This window comes from Perna viridis, chromosome 6 (genome assembly GCF_037379345.1).
Source record: "Perna viridis isolate PV_CMFRI_1.1 ecotype Kerala chromosome 6, ASM3737934v1, whole genome shotgun sequence".
In the NCBI taxonomy this organism is placed as follows: domain Eukaryota; kingdom Metazoa; phylum Mollusca; class Bivalvia; order Mytilida; family Mytilidae; genus Perna; species Perna viridis.
This window is the reverse complement of record NC_142450.1, coordinates 37,879,924-37,907,218: the sequence shown is the minus strand read 5'-3', so window position 1 is coordinate 37,907,218 and position 27,295 is coordinate 37,879,924. Positions and strand designations below refer to the sequence as shown.

The 27,295-nt window shown below is 32.4% G+C and overlaps 2 protein-coding genes and 1 pseudogene across 4 annotated transcripts; 1 reads left to right on the top strand and 2 right to left on the bottom strand.

Annotated features, from left to right (window-relative positions):
- Positions 1-1,591: 1,591 nt before the first annotated feature.
- LOC148614832 (protein O-mannosyl-transferase TMTC1-like) lies at positions 1,592-18,509 on the top strand. Of its 2 annotated transcripts, XM_088589249.1 has the most exons (18): positions 1,592-2,012; positions 3,078-3,255; positions 4,727-4,800; positions 5,127-5,306; positions 5,578-5,647; positions 6,159-6,262; positions 9,538-9,727; positions 10,099-10,232; positions 11,481-11,645; positions 12,147-12,260; positions 12,609-12,752; positions 13,415-13,626; positions 13,940-14,075; positions 15,282-15,426; positions 16,118-16,255; positions 16,480-16,599; positions 16,912-16,989; positions 17,992-18,509. In XM_088589249.1, exons 1-18 carry the CDS (start codon positions 1,717-1,719, stop codon positions 18,112-18,114), a joined length of 2,601 nt encoding a protein of 866 aa, XP_088445375.1. In that variant the 5' UTR covers positions 1,592-1,716; the 3' UTR covers positions 18,115-18,509. The 2 variants fall into 2 exon arrangements, with proteins under 2 accessions (XP_088445375.1, XP_088445376.1); XM_088589250.1 differs by lacking the exons at positions 1,592-2,012; positions 3,078-3,255; positions 4,727-4,800; positions 5,127-5,306 and adding an exon at positions 4,848-5,102.
- Positions 18,189-23,442, bottom strand: LOC148614831 (calcineurin subunit B-like). The gene is made up of 5 exons (XM_088589251.1): positions 23,361-23,442; positions 22,161-22,221; positions 21,161-21,403; positions 20,279-20,463; positions 18,189-18,905 (listed from the first exon to the last, which is right to left on the bottom strand). Exons 1-5 carry the CDS (start codon positions 23,361-23,363, stop codon positions 18,852-18,854), a joined length of 546 nt encoding a protein of 181 aa, XP_088445377.1. The 5' UTR covers positions 23,364-23,442; the 3' UTR covers positions 18,189-18,851.
- A 1,504-nt stretch (positions 23,443-24,946) lies between these two features.
- On the bottom strand, positions 24,947-26,458 carry LOC148614830 (uncharacterized; annotated as a pseudogene). The gene is made up of 2 exons (XR_015923781.1): positions 26,160-26,458; positions 24,947-25,654 (listed from the first exon to the last, which is right to left on the bottom strand). The product of XR_015923781.1 is annotated as an uncharacterized LOC148614830 (transcript).
- Between the last annotated feature and the right edge of the window lie 837 nt (positions 26,459-27,295).

Genomic DNA, 27,295 nt, shown 5'->3' with positions numbered 1-27,295 from the left:
CGGTTTAGGTTAAATGTATACACGAATGAAAAAACGCGCAAGGGACATCTTATTATATTTTGAACATTTAATGTCATGGTAATATTTAGTAATCTAATGATATTCGACTGGTTATCAAGGTATGTGATATGACAAACATTTTAGATCTACGAAATACTAGAGACCAAATGTATTGAATGTCCTTGGTAAGCCTTTGTACTTTCTCGCAGTATGTATTAGAATAAATATCTATTTATAATGGTGAATATATCACCTACGTAAATTAAAAACACATTTACATGTACATTGTTGCATTATTTTCGAATTCATTGTAAAGCCATTTTTGATAACATACCAATCGATCATGATCGTACTGAATTCACAGGTAGTTGCCATTTCTTCTATCTATTTGAAAATATCAAGTAAGCAGGAAAAGTAAGGGAACCAAGCGGAAACAAAAAACAAAACAAAATAAAACAAAATAAAAAAACATATCCAAAGGACAAAAACTAGACAAGGAAACGGACAACATGAAACATCCTGTGCCTTTATAGAAACATTCGCTAAGTTACTCATGAAATAGCACGTCCGGAGTAAAACAAAATGGAAAGGGAAACTATGACATGGTTTTCATGATGCAGATAAATACCCATTGAAAATCAGGGATCTCTAATTTATCGTCTGCTGTTTGATCAAACATTTTAACAAGCTTATGTAACATTCAATAATATCAGTGCATTGTACTTCGCGAACGACATTAAAAGATACTGCTACTTCATGTACACACTACGTTTCTTTTTTTTTCTTTTTTTCACCTCTATTCCTTTTTTGCAAAATAATATTCAAATTCACTCTATATAGCAGAAAATTCTTGCAGAACTTGTTTTTTTATTTCAATAAACAAATGTGGACACAGACTGGTATTGCCCCTAGAGCAAATTCGTTTTGTCTTGAATGTGATTGCATTGGTTAGAAGACAATTTTCAACAGAAATTGATGCCGGGGCCGGGGGGCTGGGGCACTACAATAATTCTTTGAACGGGAGTGCTGCTGTGATTCTGTAACCCCACCCTGTTCAAATGCAAAATTTTCTATGTTAGCTTCAATAGATTCCATGTAGTGGTGTAGGAGGAGTAAAATCAAGATATGGAAACTCCTATCCCTAACGGAAGGAATGAAGTATGGACACCTCTATCACCATAAACCCTAACCAAATTTAGGGGGTAAAGTGATTGACGATATATCCTCTGCTATACTTGGAAAAAAGGATGATACTTGTTTTTCAATAAAAAAGTTATTTTGCGGTTATTGAGTTTATTCGGAGTTTCCGAGATAATTACTAAAGTAACATGGCAGATTTTCCAATAGGTCCTATGTTTAAAGATGAAACAAACTCAACAATATAATTTAATCACGATCTTACAGACATGAGATATCGAACTAACATGGGAATACTTAATTAAATTAGAATTTTGTCCTATAGTATTCCCGTCAAGTTTTTAACAACGTCCTTTACGTTACATTTAGCTTGGCGAAATATGAATGGTTGAATTAAAGGTACTGTTACACGTGAGTGAATATTATTGTAATCATGTGACTTTATAGAGGCTCATCTTCATAAGTCAAGACACTTTATGATCATATTACCTTGTTAATGTGTGAAGGTGTTTTGTATAGGATGAACCAACCGCAAAATATGAATACTAAGTTCAGATTTAAATTGAAATCTTTCTGATTATGGAAGTAAACAATAATAACATTAAAACTTTGTGTACAGATAAACAATCAACATCCCCATTCAAAGTTTTAAAATGTAGTAATGAAGTAATGTGTTTTCTTGTCGCGTGTGTCGCTTATTCAAACGGACTTTGTGGAGATTTTGTTCATGACGATATTTTTGCCATTAAAACCAATGGGGATGTGACAGGACGAAATCCTCTATACCAAACATTCAAGAATGACTTTTGGGGAAAACCTATGTGGAATCAGGCTAGTCACAAATCTTACAGACCGCTCACCATATTAACATTCAGGTAAGGGGAAAATTAAGACAATTAAAATATTCTATTTACGTATAAATGTCTTGTACAAATAGTTTACAAATAAAACATGCATATAATTAAAACCATGTACTTGACAATAAACAGGTATTGAGAAAATTGGCATGATATTTTACATTTTGGCGTTTTTATTACAATTATTCGGTTCAGCATCAACAATTGAAAATAATCTCAATATATGGCTAAAAGCATAAACACAAAAACTACTGATTTTCAAAATTCTCATCCAATTTCCTATGCATGTGATAATCTAAAATGTCAACAAATAAAGACATGGCAAGCGTACATTATGCATAGTATTATATACTTAGAAAATATTTACTTTTAAAAGTAAAGTCTATGACACATAATCCAGCCATTTGAATCTTATACGTTGATTGTATTAAAACAGGTAAACGTTCGGAGTTGAAATTCGAATGGGTTAACAATTACTGGTTGTTTACCTCCAAATCAGACATAAACTGTACCACTAGCATAAGTACCTTGTAAATATTGTGAATGGTTTTAATAACGACAAACATACCAATGACCTATCCCGTGCAATGACATAGTAATGATATTTCTAAATGGGGGGGGGGGGGTATTAAATACCAATAATTGCCACAATACACAAAGAAAAACAACCATTGCTCTTTAGCTTTTTATTTCCATAGTTGTTCCATGCAGTTAATGGCATCTTACATTGAAAACAGGATAGCCCTATTAAAATAAGTGTCTACAAACAACTGAACATTTAAATTCGTCTGAAAGAATTTGTATAAAACGACAAAATTAAAATTGTATTCACATTACTTATGTTATAATGTGCGATTTGTATTTACATTCACAGACACAATTTCTCTTAGGACGTAACATTATCTTCTGCAAAAAAGTGTTCAGTACAAGATTAGAATTAGAACATTTTTTTTTCAAGCGTAGTATAATCCCTGTGACTTTCTTCCATAACTCTACTTATTCAAAAGATATCTACCCTTTCACGTTATCATGCAAATACTATCGCTATTGTGTAAGGCGAGCTCATTTATTATTTTTTTTCAGAATACAATTTCTTCTTTGTGGTATTAGTCCATTTTATTTCCATGTTGTCAATGTGCTAGTACATGCTGCTGTCACAAGTATTCTTGTATGGACGTGCAGCAATATACTTTACCTACCGGGAATGGTTCCCTTGCTGACGGGGCTTCTTTTTGCTGTACATCCAATTCACGTGGAGGCGGTAAGTATATGAAAGAGTAATCAAGGGAACCAAGGTTAAAGTGGAAATCAAAAGAGTGTAATACAGGGACAAAGACCAGACATGGAAGACAGACATACACAACAAAGAACACACAGTAACTAAAATCATACATACAAAGTAACAAAAGCTAATGAGCAACTCGAGCTCCGCTAAAAAATTGGGAGCATGGACCAGATTCACCGGTAGGGTAAGCGTCTTCTGTTTTTCTAGAAACACCCGCCGAGTCCGGGGTAGACAAACGAGGAACTGATGGTTTGGTGGTACAATACCTTCTGTCGTCTTTACAATAAACTTGTATTGACTGATTTCATGAGTTTTGTAGACTATGCTACCACTAACATTTCAATAGCAAAACAAAAACAAAATACAAATATAACAATGCAAAAGTACGAGGTTTGTTTCATGTTGCTAAACATGTTGAACATATCGGAAACTTCCAATTAGTTGTTACAGTTGCAACTTTTATAAGTTTCTGTTCTTCTGCCACAATCTAATTATATATGCACAATAAATATTTTGAAGGACATGTAAAAAAATTGATTTCCTCTCAAAGGCATATTACAAAAAATAAAAAGATCATTGGATGTTAAACATAATTCAATTAACTCAGTGAACTATGTGATAATATTGAAGATGAAATTTGCTTATGAATTATCTGAAAATTAAACTATTGTTGCTATGTAAGATGTCCTACCACGACGAGCTGTAAAATATGTATTCAGTTTGATGTGGTGATCCCATGTATTTATTATTATTTTTTTTAATATAAATCAAAGGAGTGTAAAACTTATATTACAATCATTTCAACTGAACTTTTATTAATATTATATAAAACATCCTTTAACGACTTAATACATAATTCATGCAGAAGATGTATATTTTGTATATGGTTTAGTACAAAATTTAATCCGATCTAGAAAGGCCATTTTGCCTCTGAAGAATATGTCCGAAAATAATGTCTTTGATTATGTGATAAAATCGTTATTCCGCACTGCATTCGGTCGGTATGGATTTTCTTGCCAAATTGCAACAACAACAGACTTTACATTTAAGTTATGGTTATTAGCTACATCTGGAAAAGAGTAAAATCGTCGCTTTACAAGTTCTTCAGTCGACATTATAAACTTAATACCGTCATAGTGTGGGTAACTCCACTAAAGTACAATGTAGTATTCTTCTTTCGATTTTACCTGGATTCCCCATCATGAGAACAGCTCAACGGGTGTTTTAAAAACTGCAGAAAACGCTACCTCCATACTCACTGTTTTGTAGCGTAGTCCAGATTGATCTTTTTTAGTTACTGTTGTGCATTTCGTTTAGCTTATATGTGCTATATATGATTTCTTATTTGTTTGGTCTGCTTGATTTTACATTAAATTTAATGTAATTTTATGTAATTGTATGTATTTATTGTATACATTTATATATTTTACAGCTATTATATTTTTAGGTTACAGGCTTAGTTGGACGAGCTGAACTCTTGTCTGCTTTTTTCTTTCTGATAAGCTTTATATGTTATAACAGGTATAAATTCTACTTAAAAGTTGGTTTTACAATTTTTACATCAGCTTTCCAATGCACCTTTACGAAATAATTAACAGTCCTAAATCATGATGAAACGTACAGTTTTTTTAATTGAAAATTGAGAATATGATGAGGTCGTGGTTTGATTCAATTATCTTGTATTGATATCTTTAGCAATATTTCCTTATCTGGGTCACAATCCAAAAGTTCCAATCTTAACAACCATATCTAAATAAAGTATTTAATGGCTACCATATTGAAACCGAAGTGTATATGCAGTTGTTCTAAAATTTTGTTGACAGGTGACAATAGTTTTATTCGTTTAGGTCTCTTACCTCACTATATCTCAACCTCGAGGGATGTCAAGCATATTTCATAATAAGCATGGTGTGTGGTGTAGTTGCTTCACTATGTAAAGAGCAGGGTATTATGGTACTTCCGGTCTGTATAGTCTTTGATGTAACGATTGTGTTCAGACAGGGAATTTTAAGGCGTGGACAAGTTAAGTTAGTCTTTGTTGTGATTTTGTGAAACCTTCTCATTTAATTTCAGTACAATAGTGAATTTTACCGTTAAGGAAATAAAACTATTATAAGTATTTAATACATAAAAAAGCAGACATAAAATAGAGAGAGGAAACAGGATTAAAATGGAACAAATAACAGACGTATTTCAACATTTTGTAATAAAAAAATAAAAAAATCTTTTGTGTTTACTAATATAATTGAAGTCAACTTGCACAATTTTATATTCTGGCACAATGTTTTTTTTAACAAGGTATCAAAGGGAGAAAAACTGGACCTCAATTTGTATTCTAGTCAGAAGAATAATGACGATCTCATTAATTGTAAGTTGGTTGACAAAAGTAAATGTTATAGTTACAATACATTTTATGAGCAACTCGGCAGAGAAAAGCAGAGGACGCATAACCTACCTGTGCACCTGGTCCATGCTCCAGGCTTTAGTGGAGTCCGAGTTGCCCTTTTAATTTTGTTAATTTGTATGCATTATTTTTGGTAATTTTAAATTCTTTGTTGTGTGGGTTTGTTTTCCCATGTCTGGTCTTTGTCACTAGATTATATTCTTTTGATTTCCGCTAGAATCATGACTTCCTTGATTACTCATTCGTCATAAGGTTCTTCCACTTTATCATTAGAAAATGTGAAACTCTTTCATAAGCATACACCTTCTTTCACTATATACTTCATGTGCTGACAAAGAGATTTTTTACAAAATCTCTTGTGTATTATAAGCCTAATTTCATTAAATAGGCTTACATTTGTTTCGAGTCTAAAACACAATCATTTTGTATCCAATGTCTTTGTAATAATGATATTTATGTATATATTTTTCTTCAGATATCTTGTTTGTTAGTGTTTAGATGGTGGGTTATGAATGGTCAGCTACCAGCATTTCAACACCAAGACAATCCTGCTTCATTCTCACCTTACCTAGTCACAAGGTATACCAAGATTTTCCTTGTAAACGCTCCGATCAATTTTCATTATTTTAAGATGTATCATCTCTTGATTACTCAGGACTGTGTTTAACGTCATTGTAAGTAACCGGATTTTTAAACATCATATCATAAATAATGCAGCTTATACTCAAGCTTCTGGGTATACTTAGTATTCTGAGCTTTCATCATTTAAACTACATTTTGTAAAATATTATAAAAATGTTATATAAGAAATTCGTTTAATGTTTAAATGCTTCCTCTTTCGTTTATCCAGCAGAACTTTTTATGAACAACTCGTAGGGTGTTTCTGGAAAAGCAAAGGACGCTTACTATACCGTTGCACCTGGTCCATTCTCCCATTTTTTAGTTGAGTACAAGTTGCTCGTTATTATGTATTTTATTGTGCGTGACAATTTTCCCTGTCTGGTCTTTGGTTCCTGGAATACATTCTTTTGATTTCTGCTAGAATCTTGGTTCCCTTGATTACTTTTTGTAACAGACAAAATAACTTTAGAGAGTGTCCACGCAAAAACAAGGCAGTGTGTGGCACATGACAAAATAATATTGTTTTTAAAAAAATATCTATTTCATATCGCTAATGCATCCTTTCTCAAAGTTGAATGTTGGTTTTTGATTAACTACAACGGTTAAAGACAAATAAATTTCATTGAAATTCATTGAAAAGGGTAGATAGCTCTTTCATTTCGCGCAAACTTTGGTTGCTGTCTTAGGGAACTGTAAAATAATTTTCTGAGCCATCCATTATCGATTAAAATAAAAACTTTGTACTATTTGACATTTATCCTGCAATGAGGTTATTTGTTAAACGAATAAAGATATACGGTTATTTTTTTTTTTTTTTGCTGTATCCGTACATTATTATCCGCAGGTTATCGACTTTCTGGCTCCTCCCACTCACGTGATCGGCGGAACTACTTTTTTTCTGGTATGCGTAAATTAATCATGGCCGCCACCATAGATACGATATAAACAAATTTCGATTGCGTATCCTGTTAATCTTTTTTTTTTGGTGTTTTGTTTCGTTTTCACCTGAATGAAATAAAAGATTTTATGTAAACCAAATAATGATTTTGTTTGTATTTTTTCACCGTCATATATATGGCAAATCCCAAATCTCGTTCAGATTTGATTCATTATCAGTTTGCAGACGACTTCCCCTGTCATTTCAGTCATGTCGGACTCGGAGCCAGAGTGTCCGTCACAATTTAACATAAACTGGTCCCCACTTAAAGAAATTGAAGCATTACAATATGATAAAACTCTTGAAGAGACAAATGACCAGGAAACTGGATTTATTACTGCCTAAACCCCAAGATAATGAATCAGAGGAACACTACATTATAGATCTGCCCATACAACTGCCTCCTCTTCCTCAAAAATCTGAAACAAGTATTTTCAAATCCCAAAGAACCAAAGAAACTAGTGCACAAATTTCACCCCTGAACTCTACTGCCATATACCAAACAGAAACAAGTCAGCTTCCATCTTCCTCGCGAAATTCAAAACTTTAATGTTCTTAAAATCGACTTTACTACATTCAAAATATTTGTATTTATTGTTTATTTTACTTATTTGTCTCTTGGAATTAAATAAATTTTGATACATTGCTTATTTTCTTCAAACAGCTTTGACGGATTATATGGTGCGGATTGAATTTCAATGTTTACTGAGTCATGCGCCATGCGTATTGATTTTTTTTCGGGTTTAACGATCGGGGCTCCTCAGGGGATATGCATTTTAAAATTTTATTTTAAAAATTTACACACGCACAAAACTATTAATATAACAGGATAAAAACAATATAGGTACATTGTCGAAAATTATTGAAGATATGTGTATTCGGCTTGGAACGGGTGAAATAGTTCGGCGGAGCCTCGCATTTCCTACCCGTTCTGTCGCCTCATCACATGTCTTCAATAATTTTCGAGAATGTACCTATATTGTATATATATATATGATATAAATATAACATCGGAACGCAAAAGTTTGTGGGATAAAATTTACTATGACATCCATATCATAGGAACTGCATGGTTTCTAAATGGACAGTCTTTTAAATGATTACAATCGATTCTAAATGTAGAATTAAAATAACTCCGATTCATTGCTGTAAAATTTAATCGTCGTTTATAGCGGTATATGGGTTGTTAAGTACAATTTCGTTTTGGACTCGATTAACTAGTTAGTATAGGGATATATTGTGAAAAATATGACGTGTCAGATTATATATTCATTTAAGGAAAAACCAATATCGTTGTCTGTATAAGGAAGTTATTATATTACTTCATAAAGTTGATATTAGTAACGTAGTTTCCAATTTTCAGTGCGTATGAATTATGACAGCGGTGTATTCATTTCAAATCACTTTATATTATAATCATTAGGTCATGAGAAAAAAAACATATAAGACTGATTTAAAGACGTTATTATATAACAGGTACATTTGCACAATGCAGTTGATAATTTCTTCGTTGAATTCAATTACTTCTGACTGACAAGTTTTGAATACGGTGTTTTGAATTATGAATCAAATGTACGTGTATATACTTGTAGAGCATTATATTCGGTATACTGTATCGGCAAAAAATTAGTAACGAATTAGTTATATGATTGTTAAACATGAGAAAATTTGTATTCTGTAAAATGACAAATTATCAACAGTGTTTTAAAGGGCCCTGATTTTTAAAACTTCAAATGACAATCCAGATAAAAATCTTCACCAAATATGTTTACGTTAAGCTATTATCGGGCATTTGTCTATTTTATATTTATTCAATAAATGTATGAAAGAAGTTGCTTCCGGTCATAAAACTACAAGTCTCCTTTAATATTGTATACTATGGTACATGGGTAATGTGTATTGTAAACAGCTGGTGTCACTTATTTGGAACATTTCAATGGAATAATATTTCAACCTTATTCATGGAAGATCTTTACCCCTTATTTCTAATAATATAGATACGATCAAACAAAACTCTCCTTTGTATTTTACATTTATTTTGATTTTTTTCATCAGTACAAATAAATGTCAGTATTATCAATATTTGTTAGTTTAAGATGATTTACTTATTTGCATATTTTACTTTAAGATATTTTACATATTGGTATAATTGACCGTCTTACGCTTTGGTATATTTGACTATCAGATGTTTTGCGCATTGGTATATATAATATATCTAACTTTCAGATGTTTTGCGTATTGGTGTATAATATATCTAACTTTCAGATGTCTAACATATTGGTATTTTTACTTTCAGATGTCTTACATATTGGTACATTTGGTTTTACAACATAGTTCTACTCTTGTTTCCTTCATCACTCTGTTATGACTGGCAAGTAGGCAGTATTCCATTGATTGAATCATTCACAGATTTACGGAACCTGGCAACTCTGTCGATGTTTGCTGTTGTTGCCTTTTGTACATACAAATTGGTAATTACTATAAAGGTAATTATTCACAAAATAAAATTTCAAATATATATTTAATAACTGAACATTGAACTAACCATTATTCCCATCACAATTAAGGAGACCGTATTAACAAAAATTAGTGTATTTCCGAAGTGGCATTCAATAATTTCGAAATAAAATCTTTTAGTTTATAGATAACTATGCTAGTATTCAGCAAAAAAGGTTTATAAACCCTTGTAAATTCTGAAAGTGTTAAATTGTAAATACTTGTATAATGGAACACCTTTTTGTAATAGCGATGAGATGAAAGAAGAAGTTAAAACAATATGTACAATATTATCATTTTAGCTTACTGTATCTTATCGATTTGTCTTCAACCATACATTGTTTACATTTCTCTTTTACAGTATATACCACATAATAAGCATCTGGACGTTATCCTCATTATATTTATGTTTTCCGTCTTACCATTCCTTCCAGCATCAAATATGTTATTCAGAGTAGGGTTTGTCATTGCTGAGAGGACATTGTATATACCAAGGTATACCGTTACATGCTTGATTTCATACTTGTTTGTTAAAACGTTTTTTCTTGTAGTTTTCTATAGACGTATTTTTCACACAAATTTGACACTGTCCAGTAATGACCAGGACTGACGTCCAGGGTCCTCGATTTAAAGACATGAGTCACTATAACATCAGTGGATTCGTTTGATTACTTCAGGGATAACACAATCGTACTTGTCAAATATATTTTGTCATAATGCAATGACAAATTTAAAATTTCGAAACAGGAAAAAATCATTGTGCAAAGCCCTAGAATAGAAACTTCAGAACTAAGAATATCAGATCAATTAAAGGATGAGTTTCAGTGTATTTCAAATTGACTATCAATAAATTTCTTTCCATTTAACATGATAATGATGGTTAGTGTCCATTTAACATGATGGTGTTAAGTCCAAATTTTATTAATATACGATGATACAGTCAAGGATAAGGACAGTTAATTTACGAAAAGAAAATTAAAAAAAATAAAAACAGCTGAATAACTAAATTGAAATCCCGATGAAATTTGAATCAATTTTACCAATGGGATGTAAAATTCGTATCCTTAATAATTCAATTTCCTAAATAAGAATATCAATTATTTTGAATATCTTGTTTTTTTTTCCAGGCTGATCCCGTGGATATCTGAGCTGGTCGAATGTACACTTACGATTATTGTATCAATTTTTAAATGCTAATTACCTCACTTTGTGTGACCAAAATGATTTATTCATATTCCTATTAAGCATGGACGTGTTTTGAAATATGATAATAAACTTTTGCTACCATCCAGATAAGGTACCTGTGGAGATTTGAAATGTCATATAATGATATATTGTGGGAAAGTGATATTACATTGTTGATATAGCTGGTTTGAAATCTGAATTTTGAGATAAATCGCTGACATGTATAATTACTTTTTACCATGTTTGGCTTAGATTGTTTAGGTGGCATCTCAACCGTTTAGTCCGTATCTGATGGTTAACATTTTCTATACTTGAATCAAAGTTATATGAGCTATGGAGATCGGTAACATTTAATGAATCCATTAACGAATATGAATAAATAAATTTGTGCTTACTTATCATTTTGAAATCTCTGATAATTGTACACTGAACAATGACCTGTTATGCGAAGCATTAAGCAGCGCGTATGAGAATACTGTGCGGGTAATACTAGTATCTAAATCCTGTCTGACGATATTTTAGTTTCATTTTGTAAAAATGTTTTGTCTTCTCTTTCAGTGTTGGTTACTGCATAATGATTGCCACTGGTGTTCACATTTTGATTGAACGAATGGCTAAATATGAACACTTGATTTCCCGTCTCTACTTCCTCCTTATCTTGACACTACTGCTAAAAACCTGGACACAGAATAATGTATGGAGCTCAAGAGAAACATTATTTTTGTGAGTCTAGTAATTCTTTTATTAACAATGTACTTATACTTGTAATTGCAGTCCACATAAAATACTTTTTTTCTCCTAAAAGACATGACACTAATCTATTGTGCTTATAATCACACAATTGTTTTGTCAGAGATGCATCTGCATTACTTGTGTGTTTGTCAGTCGTTACTAGGGTTCGGGTTAGCATTTTAAAATCACCATGCATGTGTTTGAGGAGCCATTAACCTTTTCATCTTGACATGTAATGTCATTGCAATGAATCTAAAGTGCTGATATAGGGGGAGGGGTTGGAAATAAGAAAACAATTTTTTTTTCAAAGACGGTACAGAATTAAGTACTAAAAAGATTCTGTTGTTGCAACAAATACTATGCAAAACAAAACAAATACAAAACAAATTAAATGGAAGTAAAGCCCTTCATCATATATCATTGTATCTCAACGTTGAATGTTTTATCCCTAACTAACTAACCGATACGTCTTTGTTGTTTATCGTTCAACAGATCTGGCATTAAGACATTACCACAGAATGCCAAGGTTCATTATAACTATGCAAACGTTTTAAAAGATAAAGGACAGACGTTAGACGCTATACAAGGATATGAAACGGCCATAAGGTACATATATATATCAAGATGTTTATGAAGTAAAAGTATAAAGAAGGAAACAATTATAATGCACTTTTTTCTAATTAGACTTTTGAATGCATATAGTGAGAATTTGGCACATGGATAACGAATAAAATGATACAGAATGCACCTGTTTTTTAAATTTGTTTATTTTTGTGTAGGGGAACAAGTGAATAGAATATAAGTAGTAGCCACTACCCCAATCTCCGAAACAGAGGTCTTTGTATCTTCTACGTGAAACAAACACAGTTAGTACAGGGACAAAAGAGCTACCAACCTCTGTTTCGGAGATTGCCACTACCTGTCATACATTGTAAGTACATGCATACATTACAGACTGTATCCTGATCATGCCAGCGCACTTAACAATTTAGCAACATTAGTGACAGATTTGGATTGTGCAATCAAACATCTAGAATGTGCATTAAAGATAAAGCCAGAACATACTGGAGCATTGATTAACCTTGGAGCAAGATACTTGTAAGGATAGTGATTTACGTCATACGGCAACTTGAACTATACTTCAGACATGCACAAAAGAAAACTAGCTAAACCATCAATGGTATTATTAAACAAAGCACTGGTATTCTCGATCTTAATTATAAGCTTATAGAGACCTGTTCTTAGAAACAGTTAAGTTACAAAAATGTGTAAAATTCAAAAGAGATATTTACCGAAGGTTTATTTTATTCATTTATTCTTAGAAAATACGACAAGGAGGATGTGTAACATTGTAAGCCTTCAACGCGGTTTCGAAAAAAATACTAGTTTAAGCAAATTATTTTTAAGACAATAAACTTAGGATTACAGAGTGTAATGAATTTAAAGTTTGTTTAAGAGAATCTCTCTGTAATCGCCCTGTGGCATGACAAACATACATAAAAACAAAGGCGTTCAATGAATAATAGCAGGAAAAGTAAAAATTCTTAATGACATCTTAATGTCACCACTGCCTATCGCCAAATTAGTTTATTCTAAAAAAAATAATACCTTATAAATTTCTAAACAATCGGCATTTGTATTATGATTGCGCTCACATTAAGATTTTTTTCAAACATTCAACTAAGAGGAAAACTTTACAGTGTTCTGCATATATACATGTACTTAAAATAATACGATGTATGAAATACTTCTTCCCTTAGCAAACTGGGAAATAAAACCCGCGGCATTGACATGCTAAAAAGAGCTTTGGAAATCGAACCGCTTAATGTTGATGGTTTAACGACACTTGGTGGCATGATGGCTGAGTTACAAAGGTGGGAAGAGGCAGAAGTTTTGTTTAGAGAAGCCATTACTGAGAAACCAGATTTTGCAGGGGCGTATCACAATTACGGGGCCTATTTACATTTGAAAGGTAGTTGCCGGAAAATGCTGAGTAACCTAGTTTATTAAATTCAAATAAACATTCCAATGACAATGACACTAAATACCGTGTGGTAATTTTTAAATTGTTCTCCGTGAAACGTTTTAATGATTTGCAAATCATATCTCAAGTATTATACCATTCGGCTTGGTACATCATCATTAATACTAACATCGCATCAAAAGTTATTTGTACTGCCCATCTTTCAGAAAAAAGTACAATGTTTATAAACATAAGATGTTGTTACGTCAGGTGATTTGTAAATATTTATCAAAGTTTGTATTTTATATTTTTTTCTATAAAGGAGAAATAATGAGAGCTGTTCACTTTTACCATAAAGCATATTCTCTCGACAATGGAAAGATCGTCTCTATGGTAAATGCAGCCAGGGGACTAAGACATATAGGAAAACTGGAAGAAGCCCATCATGTGTTAAATCAGTTAGTATATAATAAAAAATAATTTTAGGCATTCAATTATGATTATTAATGTCCTTCATAAATTAACTTTTATGGAATAAGACCATTCAATGTCTACTCTGTCGAGTAGAGATTCAGTGACGCGACAAAACGTTTTGCTCTAGTTTTAGACATCTATGAAACACTTTATACGTACATGGCGCTGTACAATCTTAGTTATAGTTCATAAACTACTGAGCTAAAATTAATTGAAATATGTGTACAGCCTAACGAAAGGACAAGATACGGTCAGGTACGAAAAATTAGAAATTTGGTATGAACTCGTGGATCGTTACGGTGTATCCATCTGCGCCATAAAAACTGATTTGTTCAACGTGTCAGTTTTCCTTTCCTCTTTCGTCTATCCCAGACTTTTTATGAGCAACTCGGCAGGTGTATGTAGAAAAGCAGACGACGCTTACCCTACCGGTGCACCTGGTCCATGCTCCCAGTTTTAAGTGGAGTCCGAGCTGCTCATTTGCTTTTGTTACTTTGTATGTATGATTTTAGTTACTTTATGTTCTTTGTTGTGTATGTCTGTTTTCCATATCTGGTCTTTGTCTCTGGATTACATTCTTTTGATTACCGCTATAACGTTGTTTCCCTTCATTATTCTTTCTGTTATTTAGAATGTTAAATTATGGTTTAGCATATTCAACCGAAGTTATTATATTTCAATGATTGAAAACATTGTGATGACCCAAATCTGGAAACCCGCGAATCTACAAATATGTCGAAATTGGACACTTTTTGAAACATTTTAAAATGTTGTAGTGGCACCGCCAGCTTGACCCAAATTATTGTTTATGATTTTTAAATACGCTTTGATAGGATTCCAAATAAGTAAAGATATTACTGCATCACGTTGGCGGAGACCTTTGAAAATACTAATAGGAGCATTGAAAATGGGCATTTACACCATTTTTAATGGTATTTATAGTTTTTAGGCTTTTGATGAAACTAGCAATTGATGAAATTGTGAAAATTTAAAACAAATTTAAAACAATTTAATCACCTATTAAACAATTACTGTATACGTATATATCGCATTTTTTGTTATTTACTTGAGACTTTGTTTTCTTAAAATAGGGGGGGGGGCAAAATATGGCACTTATCGAACTTTATCCTGTGTTATATTCTTATATGAATATGGTTGGTATTTTATATTTAATACCATAATAATTACAGGGTACTGGACCACAGTAGGGATGTTGATGCATTAGACATGTTAGGTCTCGTTTATTTCCAAATGGGAAAGCTAACCCAGTCTTTATCTTTATACGAGGAGTTACAGAGAGAACAGCCTAACAACACAGATATTACTACACATTATGTAAGTACGCATGTAATATAGTGTCTTATTGGTAATATATAACGAACTTGTGCCATAAAAGGCACTGTTGATAAAACTGTTTTAAATTAAAAATGAAATTTGTTACTATTTAAGAGAATATGCACGTAGAGACCAGACAGATTCTCAGATTAGTATTTTATAAATCTGTTTTTTTTGTCATTGCGCCACCCACTGCCGGATCTTTCATGGACACCCTCTTAAGAGGGTTCTTTTAAAAAAACATGTATCGACTATTCACTTGAAACAAAATATAAATGTCCATCTGTACAAAAATCAAACGGCAGAAAAGAAAAAGAAAAGGGCAGAAACCAAAATAGTTTTTGATTACAGTTGAAACTTTTATTTTGGTCATCGACATTGTAAGCATTACAAACCATGTTTTACGAGCATGGATATGGTGAATACATGTATATCAAAGACAAAACGCAACCGGGATGAAAAATGTCAGCTCAAGGCCACTCATAAATCTTCAATAACGACCAGGAAACCCTCACACCAAGGGGTTAACCTTGTACGGTCATTACATGCATTATTTCATGTGTTTTTGTCCTACTTCAATTAACTACTTTTAAGTATTCACTATTGAAACAAAGACATTTTGAATCTTTGTTGATTTATTGGGTTACTTTTATTCAACTTCATAATATGATTTTTTACATATTTAATGTAGGCACAAGTACTTGCCAACAAGGGTGACACTGACAAAGCAGAACGCATGTTACTGAACGTTTTACAAACGAATCCGGATCACCCTGAGGCTCTACATTTCTTAGCAAATGTACTGGGGCGGAAAGGGAATCACTTGGAGGTATGTCGACAGTAAATACACAACAAAGGATTTTCTAACGTTGTACTTTACAAATTATTAAAGCAGTGGTAAATAGTTTGACCCAAAAAGAAAAAAAAATAAACAAATAATTTACTCATTAATACAAATAGTTTTAATGTAGAAAATACATTTTCAAAAGAAAATATACCAGTTTTTGTTTTTTGTATGATCACTATCAAATCTTGTCCACTATTGTCTTCTAGGCTTTACATTATCTTGAAAAAGCCATTCAGTTGCAAAAAGACCAAAGCGTCTTAGAGAACATGTATTTTCAACAAGGAAACCATTACAAAGATCTCAGACAATACGATAAAGCATTAAAGGTACAGTGAAATGTTATAATTATCATTTACTGAAAATTAAAACTTCAGCAATCAGAAAGCTATTGATGCTTTAAATAATTCTGGCATAACAAGATACCTTTCACATAATCACCATATCCGAATTAACTTTAAATATAAAGTCTGTAGACATCTCATTTTAATGTTCTTTAGTTGCATATTTAATAGTCTTTCTTTACAAAATTTCCTCTGTTTAAATGCCAAATAGTGTTTTCATCTATGACCTTTCTTTTTTTTTTTTAAATGTATTTACTTTAGTTTATTTTTCACGAATATTCTTATAATTATTGCCAGGGTTACCAAAAGGCAGTGGAGATTTATCCTGGAAACATAAAAGCCCATGTTAATATCGGTGCAATTTTTCATTTACAGGTATTTTATTAATAATATCTTATTATTCAAACTTACATGTTCCTCATCAAAGAATCGCGAATTAATGGACAACACAAATGTACTTGAATTGCGTTAAAGTGTGAGGGTATTTTCTGATATATCAAGCTAGACCTAGTGATGTCTGGACCGGCTTCGCACTATAATTGTGATTTATGCCACGAAAAAATGTGTTACGGACTGATACACGGAACTACGGAACACGATTCCAATAAAAATAAGAGAATCAAAATTTCTTGATAATTTGCACAACATATGGTGTTCTTGCTACATACTAAGTTTCATGAAATTCAGTTCAGTGGTTTACAAGACGTGGCGATGACAACCTGATCCATGACGATTTTCGGTAAATTTTTAAGTTCAAAGGGGCATAACTCCCATAAAAAAAGACAAACAAAACTTCCTGATACAATGCACAACTGCATTTGGTATTCTTAATACATACCAAGTTTCGTGAAGTTCAGTTCAGTAGTTTACGAGAAGTGGCGATGACAAGTTGGTACATTATAATTTATGGTAAAGTTCTAAGTTCGAAGGGTTATAACTCCCTTAAAAATTCGACAAACAAAATTTCCTGATATGCACAATATAATATGATGTCCTTCATACCAAATTTCGAGAATTTCTGTTGAGTTGTTTCAAAGGAGTTGGGATGACAAGCTGAAGTGTTACGGACGGATTGACGGACGGATGGACTGACGGAGTGATCCTAGATCTACTTCCACCTTTGGCGACGCAGGTAAAAATAAGTTTAAAAGTTGTTACAAATTTCCATGACATTGTTTTGATATCTTTGATATCTGGTCTTCGTCCCTGGATTACTTTCTTTTGATTACCACTATAACCTTGGTTCCCTTGATTACTCTTTGAAACATTTCAGATAAGATTTGACGCCTTTTTGTAACTATTTATTTCCCGAGTTAAAACATTAGGCTACAAGGTTGCAACAAACAAATTTGCTGGCAATATTTTACTTTTTTTCAGGGCGATGTAAGAAAAGCCAAGAAACACTATCTCGTTGTGTTAGAACATGATCCAGAACACAGAATCGCTTCTCAAAATCTTAGAAAATTACGTAATATTGACAGTAAAACAGGCAGTGCTTAAAATAGAGGACCAGTTACGTAAAATTTGGTATTAAACGGTGATTGAATGATGAAGATTCCAACTTTTTTTTTGGGGGGGGGGGGAGAAGATCACAGTGTACGTTTTAGTCATTTTTGACCTTACAGTGAAAAAATACACCAAAGGGTAGTATATATGCATGCACTTTTTAAAAAGAATTACATGTACCTCCTTTATAAGTATCTAAGATAAACAAAGACACTAACATCGACCTGAATTTCTGGGTGATGACGTGCATATGCGGGAACTGTTAATTATATTTCTAAACCATAATTTTATTTTTAGTTCTATAATAGAGTTTACATTTTTACTTTTTTTATACATTTTGTTATGATGGTGCTTTTAAAGAATATATTATTGTATTTGAATATTTTTAACTTTGCCTTTTGTTTATTGCCTTGATCCACATACAATTACGTGGTATCTTTTAGACAACTGAAACAGCTGACAATACATTTCATTAAGTCCCTAAAAACTTTATATAGACTTTTAACCAAGACATACTCTTATCCCGAAAATATATATTTCAAGACAAGAAAAACAATCATATACAATCTTTCAGATCCATGGAAAGTCAAGTACGTGTTATTTTTCAAAGACTAACCTAAGATACCAGTCTTCAAAAATATATTCATGAACACATCACACGAACATGTACTTTTTACATGAGTATTCGGAATGTCACATCTGAGATAAATTATTCTTTGAACAAGAAGCCATCATAACTTGAAGTTAATTGTCATTCTGTTCATAATCTCATGGTCGGGAATCATCTGAAATTAGATAAGGAAAAATGAAGATTTTATTTCATATTTAAAGTTCTGCTAAAGTCAATATCTAGGACATTCCTTAATGAAATGTTTTCATTCATAGTTTTAATAATACATTAAATAAGCACTGAAACATTGCTAAATGCATCTTTATATGTATATAACACACAGGCACAAGTCAAACTGAGGAACACTTGTTTTATAACTTCTACATAACATTAACAACAAAAATGTAAACAACATACTTTACAATAAATCTACAGCTGTCAAAAACAAGATGCTAAATTTAATGTATTATTAAGACTATGAATGAAAACATTTCATAAAGGAATGTCCAAGATATTGACTTCAGCTTTTTCAGATATTTGCATCAGAAAACATACTCCTTAATAAGGCTAGCAAAACACAATGAAAACAAATTTTCAACGTACCGCCCAAATCTCTATCGTTGTGGTTATAAGCTCGATAATAGAAGAAACAACAATATTTACGAACACTTCACAATTATTTTATAAGTTGCTTTACAACAATTATGTGTCCATCTTTTCTGCAACAGGCATAACTTGTTCCTAGCTATATCATAGGTGTTAACTGTCCCACTTTCGGTGACAGGATCCCGACATTTCAGAATAAATTTAGTAATCACCCGCTGCCTTGCCCCTCTCACAGTGGAAAGTTAAAACCTTCCAAATTTTCGGTTTTTCGGAATTTCACCAGTCACAATGATGGGAAGCAATGCGGAAGTTATGAATCTAAGAAGTCACATATATCATTTTGGACCAAAACATTAGTTATTTTAATTTCAATCTAATGTTGTAATGTATGAAAAAACTGTAACAAATTCTTGTCAGTTTTACAGTTAACAGCTAAAATGTGGCGTAAAAAAATCTCCCTCTTTCTGAAAAAATTTAGAGTGGGGATCTCCCTCTTTATAGTCACAAAAGATTAACACTTATGCTATATTCAGATAGCAATAGATCCTGGTGAATTATCGTTTCGTTAAATTTACAAAGCTTTCAAACTTTCTACAGTTACATGCCGGTCAATCTGTCTTTTCACCTTAATCTAAAGCCTCAGATGTGTGATTACCTCTTGATAGCTTTAATTTTGACGACAGGGTCAGTGGTCATAAAACATGTACTATAAATCCATGTACATACCAAGTCAACAACATTGAATTGCTAGAAAAAAACTTTCTAGTCATGGCTTTAATTAAATCCAGTACAAGTGCATGTGTTCCGTAATTATGTCTCTCAACTAACACTAGTTTTAGATAATGCGTGGGGTATTTCATGATTCTACACGTGCAGACATTTTACGTTTCAACATGTAAAAAACTCGACTTTCCTAATAACCTTAACAGATTAGAAACTTACCTTAAAGAATTCACTTTTCGTAATTTGTCCCTTCTTCTCTAATGCAGGATGATTCAATGCTCTGAATGTTAAAGCTAAGATATGATCGTCAGTTACTGTATGAGAGAACATTAGTTTGTACATTCTATAGACCTCGTCGTGTGTAAGCAGGCTTGTTCCATAGATGTCTAACAACTCAAACAAATCTGAAGGGAGTCAGGTTGATAAATTAAAAGTGGGAATTATATTGATTGATTGATTGACTGATTGATGAAACGCTCACTGGCAAATGTTTTAGTATTTAAGAACAGACATTGCTTCATACATTTACAAGACCAACACGAAAAATCAGATAGTATGTACTGCTTTAAGGCATTCATATAACCCGGTTTAGGCCAATATGATCCCGAGTCAGTCAGACGTAACTCCCCCTACTCGCTTTACTAAAAATGATAAATCACTGAACGCGTTTGTGATACGACCTTTTTATAGAGCAACTTCTCTCGACGGGCTTCCCAAATAAATAAAAACTGCTTCGCTCCCATGAAATCCTTAGGCAAAGTTATGATTTTTTTTATATCACAATATCAAGGGCCTGTTATTCGAACTTTCATAAAATGTCATGCACATATTTTAACGATTTGAAAAAAAAAGGAATTTTGGAAGTCAGCTGACAAACAAGCTATTAAATATGAAACAAATTAAAGCATTCATAGCTGATTGGTAGGGTCGGTCATTCAAAGCTATTTGCAAAGATTTCTATAGACTAATCGCACACATAAAAAACATGTTTTTTTCTTATTTTAATCAACCAAACGACCCAAGTTTCTGTATCGTTAAAACACCTATTTGAATTTAGTTTAAAAAAAAACCATTTCAGTCCAGAAGGCAAAATATGCTCACATTTCTTTTTCTCCACTGGTTTTAACTGAGCACTGAGTATGGAACAAATCTTCACGAACTGTCTTGCAAATACCAGCTTCGTCTTTGAATCAACATTAGCAGCAATCACAAGAGGGGCGAACACGTTTCCTATAAACTCAGGCATTACAAGTACATCATCGTAGTCTAAACCTCTGTTATTGTTTTCTGAAGTGTCCATTTCATTGTAGCGTTTTAATAACGCTTGTACTTCTGTATCAGTAACTTTAAAAAAGCAACAAAAAGTCATTGAAAGAAAACTACACAAATTACCTGTGGTGGATCCTCTAAGGTGGATCCAGAAATTCCAAAAAGGGGGACGGCTTCAGTAATTCCTAGTTATTATTCTTTATAATCAAACTGACAATAAAACAGAGGCTTGGAATCACATACTATTTCTTACTTATTCTATGAAAAATTTTACTTCCAGCTGCTATTTTCAAATTAAGAACTTAGTTAGAACTACAGCGACTGTTTGTTCTAAATGCGCTTATACATGCTTCGATAAAAGATAACTTGAGGCTTTCTAATTCAAGACCTCGGGAACCATATTGAATATCCCATACGTGTAAAGCAACTTATCCTGTATAAAATCCCCATATAATGCCAATTATTGCTCATCAACCATTTTATTTTTATGTGCGGCATAGAAGACGTGAAATTCTATAAAATTGAGAATCCCTCTAGATTTTCATAACTGTGAAAAATTTCATCCCTAAGTTAAAAGTTTATTGAAGGCAAGCTTTTTAGGATTTTTTAATTAATATTCATAAATAAGTACATGTATTATCAAGTAATCAAATTTCAATACTATTGATGGTAGAACTAGCTTGTATTAAAAAAAAATTCAGTTGTGATCCTAACTGTAATATGTAGTGACAGAGACTGCAGAGTTGACAGACAGTAATGTTGTCCTATTTGCATATAAATCTCTTGATTTATTTGCAATGTTTGAAGTTCACATGAATGGCCACATATTTACATGGTGTTTCATCTCTTATTTCATCTATTTCTTTCTCAGTCAGCTGAGTCTGTGCATTGCCCTGAAAAAAAAAATACCTGAATTGACCAAATTAACATAACCATGTGAAATGTTAACTAATATGTGTACATTTTCATTTATTTCCAGCATGCTGACTGGGGACACTGACTCATGCCATTCAAAATCTTTCAAACATTCTGCTATAAGTATGGAACAACATTTATTGACGTTTGAAAACTAGCTAATACAGTTCAAAATACAAAATTGCACCATACCAGATTAAATGTTCAATATGCCATTTAGGCCTTGTTGAAATCTATATTGGCCTAAGCCAATATGACGTATTGGACTAGTTAGTCAATAAAGGTATAATTGCGTCAGGTTTTCTATGTTGGCTAAGTTATTGGTCCTTGGCTAGCAATGTTGGACTTCAGTCCAATTTGGCTTGCCTCTGACAAATAACTAAGTCAAATAAATTATATCATTTTAAGCACTGATTTAATCCCCCATCTGAAGGACACTGATAACAATAAAGCCTTTAGTTAGTTAATAAATTGCCACATTGTCTTTGTATAATAATGTTAATTAAGTTAGACAAACAACATAAAGGCATATTTGAAACATTATTATGTAAATATATAATCAACTAAAGGGTATAAGAGATATGGACATTTTACTTAAAATATTTTTTGTGCCAGTGTTATTTTACTCATTTCAGTTTAGATGATAGTATATTAGTATGATATGTGGTCAGAGTTGTCCTAGTCCAAAATGTCATTGTCTGGTACCCTTCCCTCTCGGTAAAAGTCAATCAGAACATCATACAGCCTTTGTTGGAGTATGTCCGATGTGATTTTCCAACTGGTTGGTGTTAACTCAGAGTGATAAGTTTGAAACTGTATTTACAATGAATGTGTTTTTGACTGTTTAATATTGAACTGTTTGTATATATTATATAAGTTGCACATTGTTAGTTAAATAAATATTTTTAAATATCTCTTCTGTACTTCGGTTGCATTTCAGGTGGTGCCTGTTTCATATTTAATGTTATCTGATCCCCCCTTTTCCCCCAACCTTTTGAACAAGTAACAAGAAGTTCTATTTTTTCTCAAACTTAAATATTTAGATTTAAAGACACATAGTAAAGCTCCGTAGGTTCACCATCGTTCGAGTATTGACTAAATGTAAAGTCTACTGTACCATAACATATGTTTCCAAGTCGTGAACTCAGGCAGGACAGCGTTCTTTTTGTTTACATATTTGTCAAGGAAGTAAATCATACTTTAAACCGGAGAGTTCGAAATGATAAGATGATTATTCGTCCCAAACTATTATTCGTCCCTAAATTAAATTGATTCGAAAAGAAAAGTTAAGGTGTGTGATAAAATATGTCTAATATTCCATATTGTCCGCAAAAAGCATTTGGGATATTTACAAGACACATGAAATTAAGCATATATGGTAATGCAGTATTGCGATATGGTAAATAGATATTCCATTGATATATTTTGAAATGAATTCGTAATTTTATTTCGTCCCCTCTGCGTGTAACACTTGTGTAACAATTCCTAATGGTAAAAACTTTTTTTAATTATATCATTTTTACTATTTTGTCTGTTTTTAAAAATATCAACATATAAAAATCATGAAAAATTTAAACTTCTGAATTTTTTAAGGGAACTTACACATTAAATTTGATACTTTCATTTCATTTCATTTTTATTGGTACATGTTTATTTCTTCATTTTTTTTTTGGCAAAACAATTCAAATAAAAAAGGATGAAATAATATAATCAAGTCATATTATAAATTATATCTGGATCACATGCACTTGGGACAAGGATGGTTTCCACCACCCCTTTTTTCTCGAGAACCAATATTTCCATTCGATTCGTGAATTTGATTAAAATTCGTATTTTTGTCAGTTTCTGGGCCCATTCATTGTAAATATAACAAACAAATGCCTGATAAAAAATTGATTCGGGTAGTAGTAAAAGGAAGTGATCTTGACCTGGCGTGCAAGATGTTAAAATACAATATTCCGACCTACACTTGCAAAAGGTAAATAAATACCCTGACACAGTTTCTAAAGTACTTTAAGTAGAAAATAAATAACTTGCCTGAAAGTAAAAAGGCACCACTCATAGAATTTTGTTCAATACGGGTCCTGACAACCAATAAAACTCGTTCTACTTTTTACATATTCTATGGGTTGATTTTGGTGCAAAAATGGGCACCTCCTTCAGGTAAACAATAGGAAATCATTGAAGCATGACAGTAGTACTATCGACCTGATATCAATCACTGACTGGAAATCCCGTTTAATTATGATCAAGGATTTTAAGTAAAAGTGGGGGATAGGGCTAAAGAAGCTATATACAAAATGTATATGTCAGTCTTGATGGGTATGAAATGCAGGCGTTGTTGAGTAATTTTCTTCATATCACACCACGGAATCAACACACTAAATATTTACAAAGTTACTAATTTTGCATTCAATACAGAGTATTATAAAGTAGTCCTTTTGTAAAATCATTAAACACTTCCTAAGCAACTTAATACAAGGGGTTATCTCGTTGCCCTTGGTGGGATCTGCCTTAATAAAGTGCATCTGGGAACTACATTATTGTGGCTAAACTCTTATTAGATTTTATCTACTTGTAAAGTGACAGGTGCCGTTGACAGGGCAGGACTTGTTTACTCTTTAGAACACCTGATGTCGCTTCCGTTTTTTTTTTTTCGTTTTTTTTTTTCTTTTTTTTTTTGTTGTTTTTTGTTGTTTTTTTTTTCAGAGCCCATCAAGTGACATGTACATAAAACGACTGTTTATTCATGTGATACACCATAGCCGCTTGTTTAGTCAATTGCCACTGTTCTGTTGAACTGAGCAATAAAATCAGTAAAAACATTTTTAAGTAGCTAAAATTGATTTGTAATTTTGTTTTCTTCTGATTATTGTGTCATTCTCTCTTTTCGTTAATTTTATTTAATTTTTCGGGGTTAATTTTATTATGGTACTATAATAGTATTTAATGTCTCTCTTCTCCGAAATATTGTTTCGGTCAAACTTAATTTCATCTTGTTGAAATAAAATGCAAATAAAAATCTAATTTTATTTCAATTAAAAAATACATTCCCTTCAAATAGTTTCACATTCCTAGTAACAAATGGTATCTCCTGAAACCCCTATCAACACGAAGACCGACTTTACACTCAGGACACCACCACTGGATACGGTATTTCTTGAAACCCTCATATCCGGAGGAGCATACTACGCATTTCTTACGTTTTCCGTCGGGTATTTTTTTCTGGGAAATGTCTCTCCAAAATGCGACTGATGTTCCTGTTTTCTAAACGTACTGTTCTCAGTTGTTGATTTTTAGACCCTTCTCTGTGGCCACCGATAAATTCCTGGCAAAGCTGTTGATGAAACCTCAAGTGGTCTAGCTTGGGCTGAACCGCAAACGGATCTCTGTAGCAGATGAAGGCATTGACTAAAATTATATATTAAAAAAAGAACACAATAATTAGAAACTACAGACGTGATATAATCGCTTTAATGGGATTTACCAGTTTGATTCAGGGTAAACTTATGGTACATGTATACATTGTAAGGCTCACCGGTAAGACACAAATTGATTACTGTTGCAAAGATAATATGGGAGGCGCTAAGAACACCCAAAACGATTAAAAACATATTCGGCATTATTTTGTTCCCAAAATTGTTTGCCTGACGATTTCAAACAAAATGTTGAATTAAATAAATATATGGAGACTACATGCATTATTTTCCGTCAAATTAAACGCATGTATATACTATTTGTAGCGATTAACTCGGCATTATAATTAGAACCTTTCCGGATACAATATTGATGAATTTGATTTACGCACCATTGAGAAAAAAATCACTAATGAAAACAGACAAGACAGCCATAGGGAATTCTATATACATAAGACAGTTAACAGATCGGATTAAGAATGAAGTATAAATATATGTACCTGCAGCTGTAGCAAAGAAATTGAATAACATATATCCACATCTTTAAACTCTTGCACTGAGGTTCAAACTACTGAATCATCAGATCCCCTACATCGACTCCACCCATCGTGTAATTGTATCCTTTAATTGCTGCTGGTATTGATATATCTGTCCCTCGGCTGTTTGTAGTGTCAACCATACTGAAATTCAAATACGCATGTAAACCAGCTGAATTTATCGTACAAAATGATCATACAATGATCAGGTATAGAAATCTGGTAAAATATACAAGATGCAAAATCTTTAATTGTCTTTTACCTAAAGTATTTGATAACATGTAGAATATTTGAATTCCTCATACAATGATCAGAATTAGAAATAAAAATAGCAACATCAACACACAGCATTTGAAATTTCTTATTTAATTATTCAGTCGCACCTTTCAGTACCGTGCTGTTGTTAAAAACTGTTCATGTGTAAAAGATAATATCTATCACATAGAAATAAATGAAATATGGACTATTATCTCTTTAAAACAAAATCTCACTTGAGTCAAATGGAATCTTGCACATTATCAAATGAAAATGACTTTCAGATCTTCAACTTGACAGTTGCAATAAGGCAGGTTTGACAGGACATAAAGTTACCAATCATTGTATAAGAATATTACCTCTCACCACCCGTTGATGTAAGAACAGTGACAAGTCAACGATCTGACTATAAAATTGCTATTACTTGTACTTGCGACACTTCACAATCATTCCTCCTTTTGGTAACTGGGCATTCCCGAAACTTTGGGGCATTCCTTTCCTACTTTTTACTACAGTGCCTGTGCAAAACGTATCATTGTCCTACAGGTCATGAACAAGTTAGGGACTGGTGAAGAAACTATCTATTGTTTCATGGTACTCCTTATGTAAATGTAGGGTCACCTGGTATCCCCGAAATTAAGTCACATACAAGTTGTCACTACATCCACTAGGACAGAAGAAAAACAAAATTCCAAACAACAGACATGCCCCATTTTTTGTTGTTATTGGATAAATTTTATCATCTTTTAATTCTGGTATGAGAATACGACCAAAATTGTCTTAATTCCTTGATATCGATAGATAATTCTTGCCATATTTAAAATTGCTAAGATTTTTAAAATCAA

Coding starts and splice junctions, on each gene's coding strand:
- LOC148614831 (XM_088589251.1), bottom strand. Junction 20,464..21,160: donor ACCAGTGGAGAAAAAGAAAT/GTGAGCATATTT, acceptor GACTCCCTTCAG/ATTTGTTTGAGTTGTTAGAC. Junction 18,906..20,278: donor CGAAAAGTGAATTCTTTAAG/GTAAGTTTCTAA, acceptor ATCTAATTTCAG/ATGATTCCCGACCATGAGAT.
- LOC148614832 (XM_088589249.1), top strand. CDS start 1,717: ATGGAAGTAAACAATAATAACATTAAAACTTTGTGTACAGATAAACAA. Junction 5,648..6,158: donor TAATGACGATCTCATTAATT/GTAAGTTGGTTG, acceptor ATTTTTCTTCAG/ATATCTTGTTTGTTAGTGTT. Junction 13,627..13,939: donor GGCCTATTTACATTTGAAAG/GTAGTTGCCGGA, acceptor TTTTCTATAAAG/GAGAAATAATGAGAGCTGTT.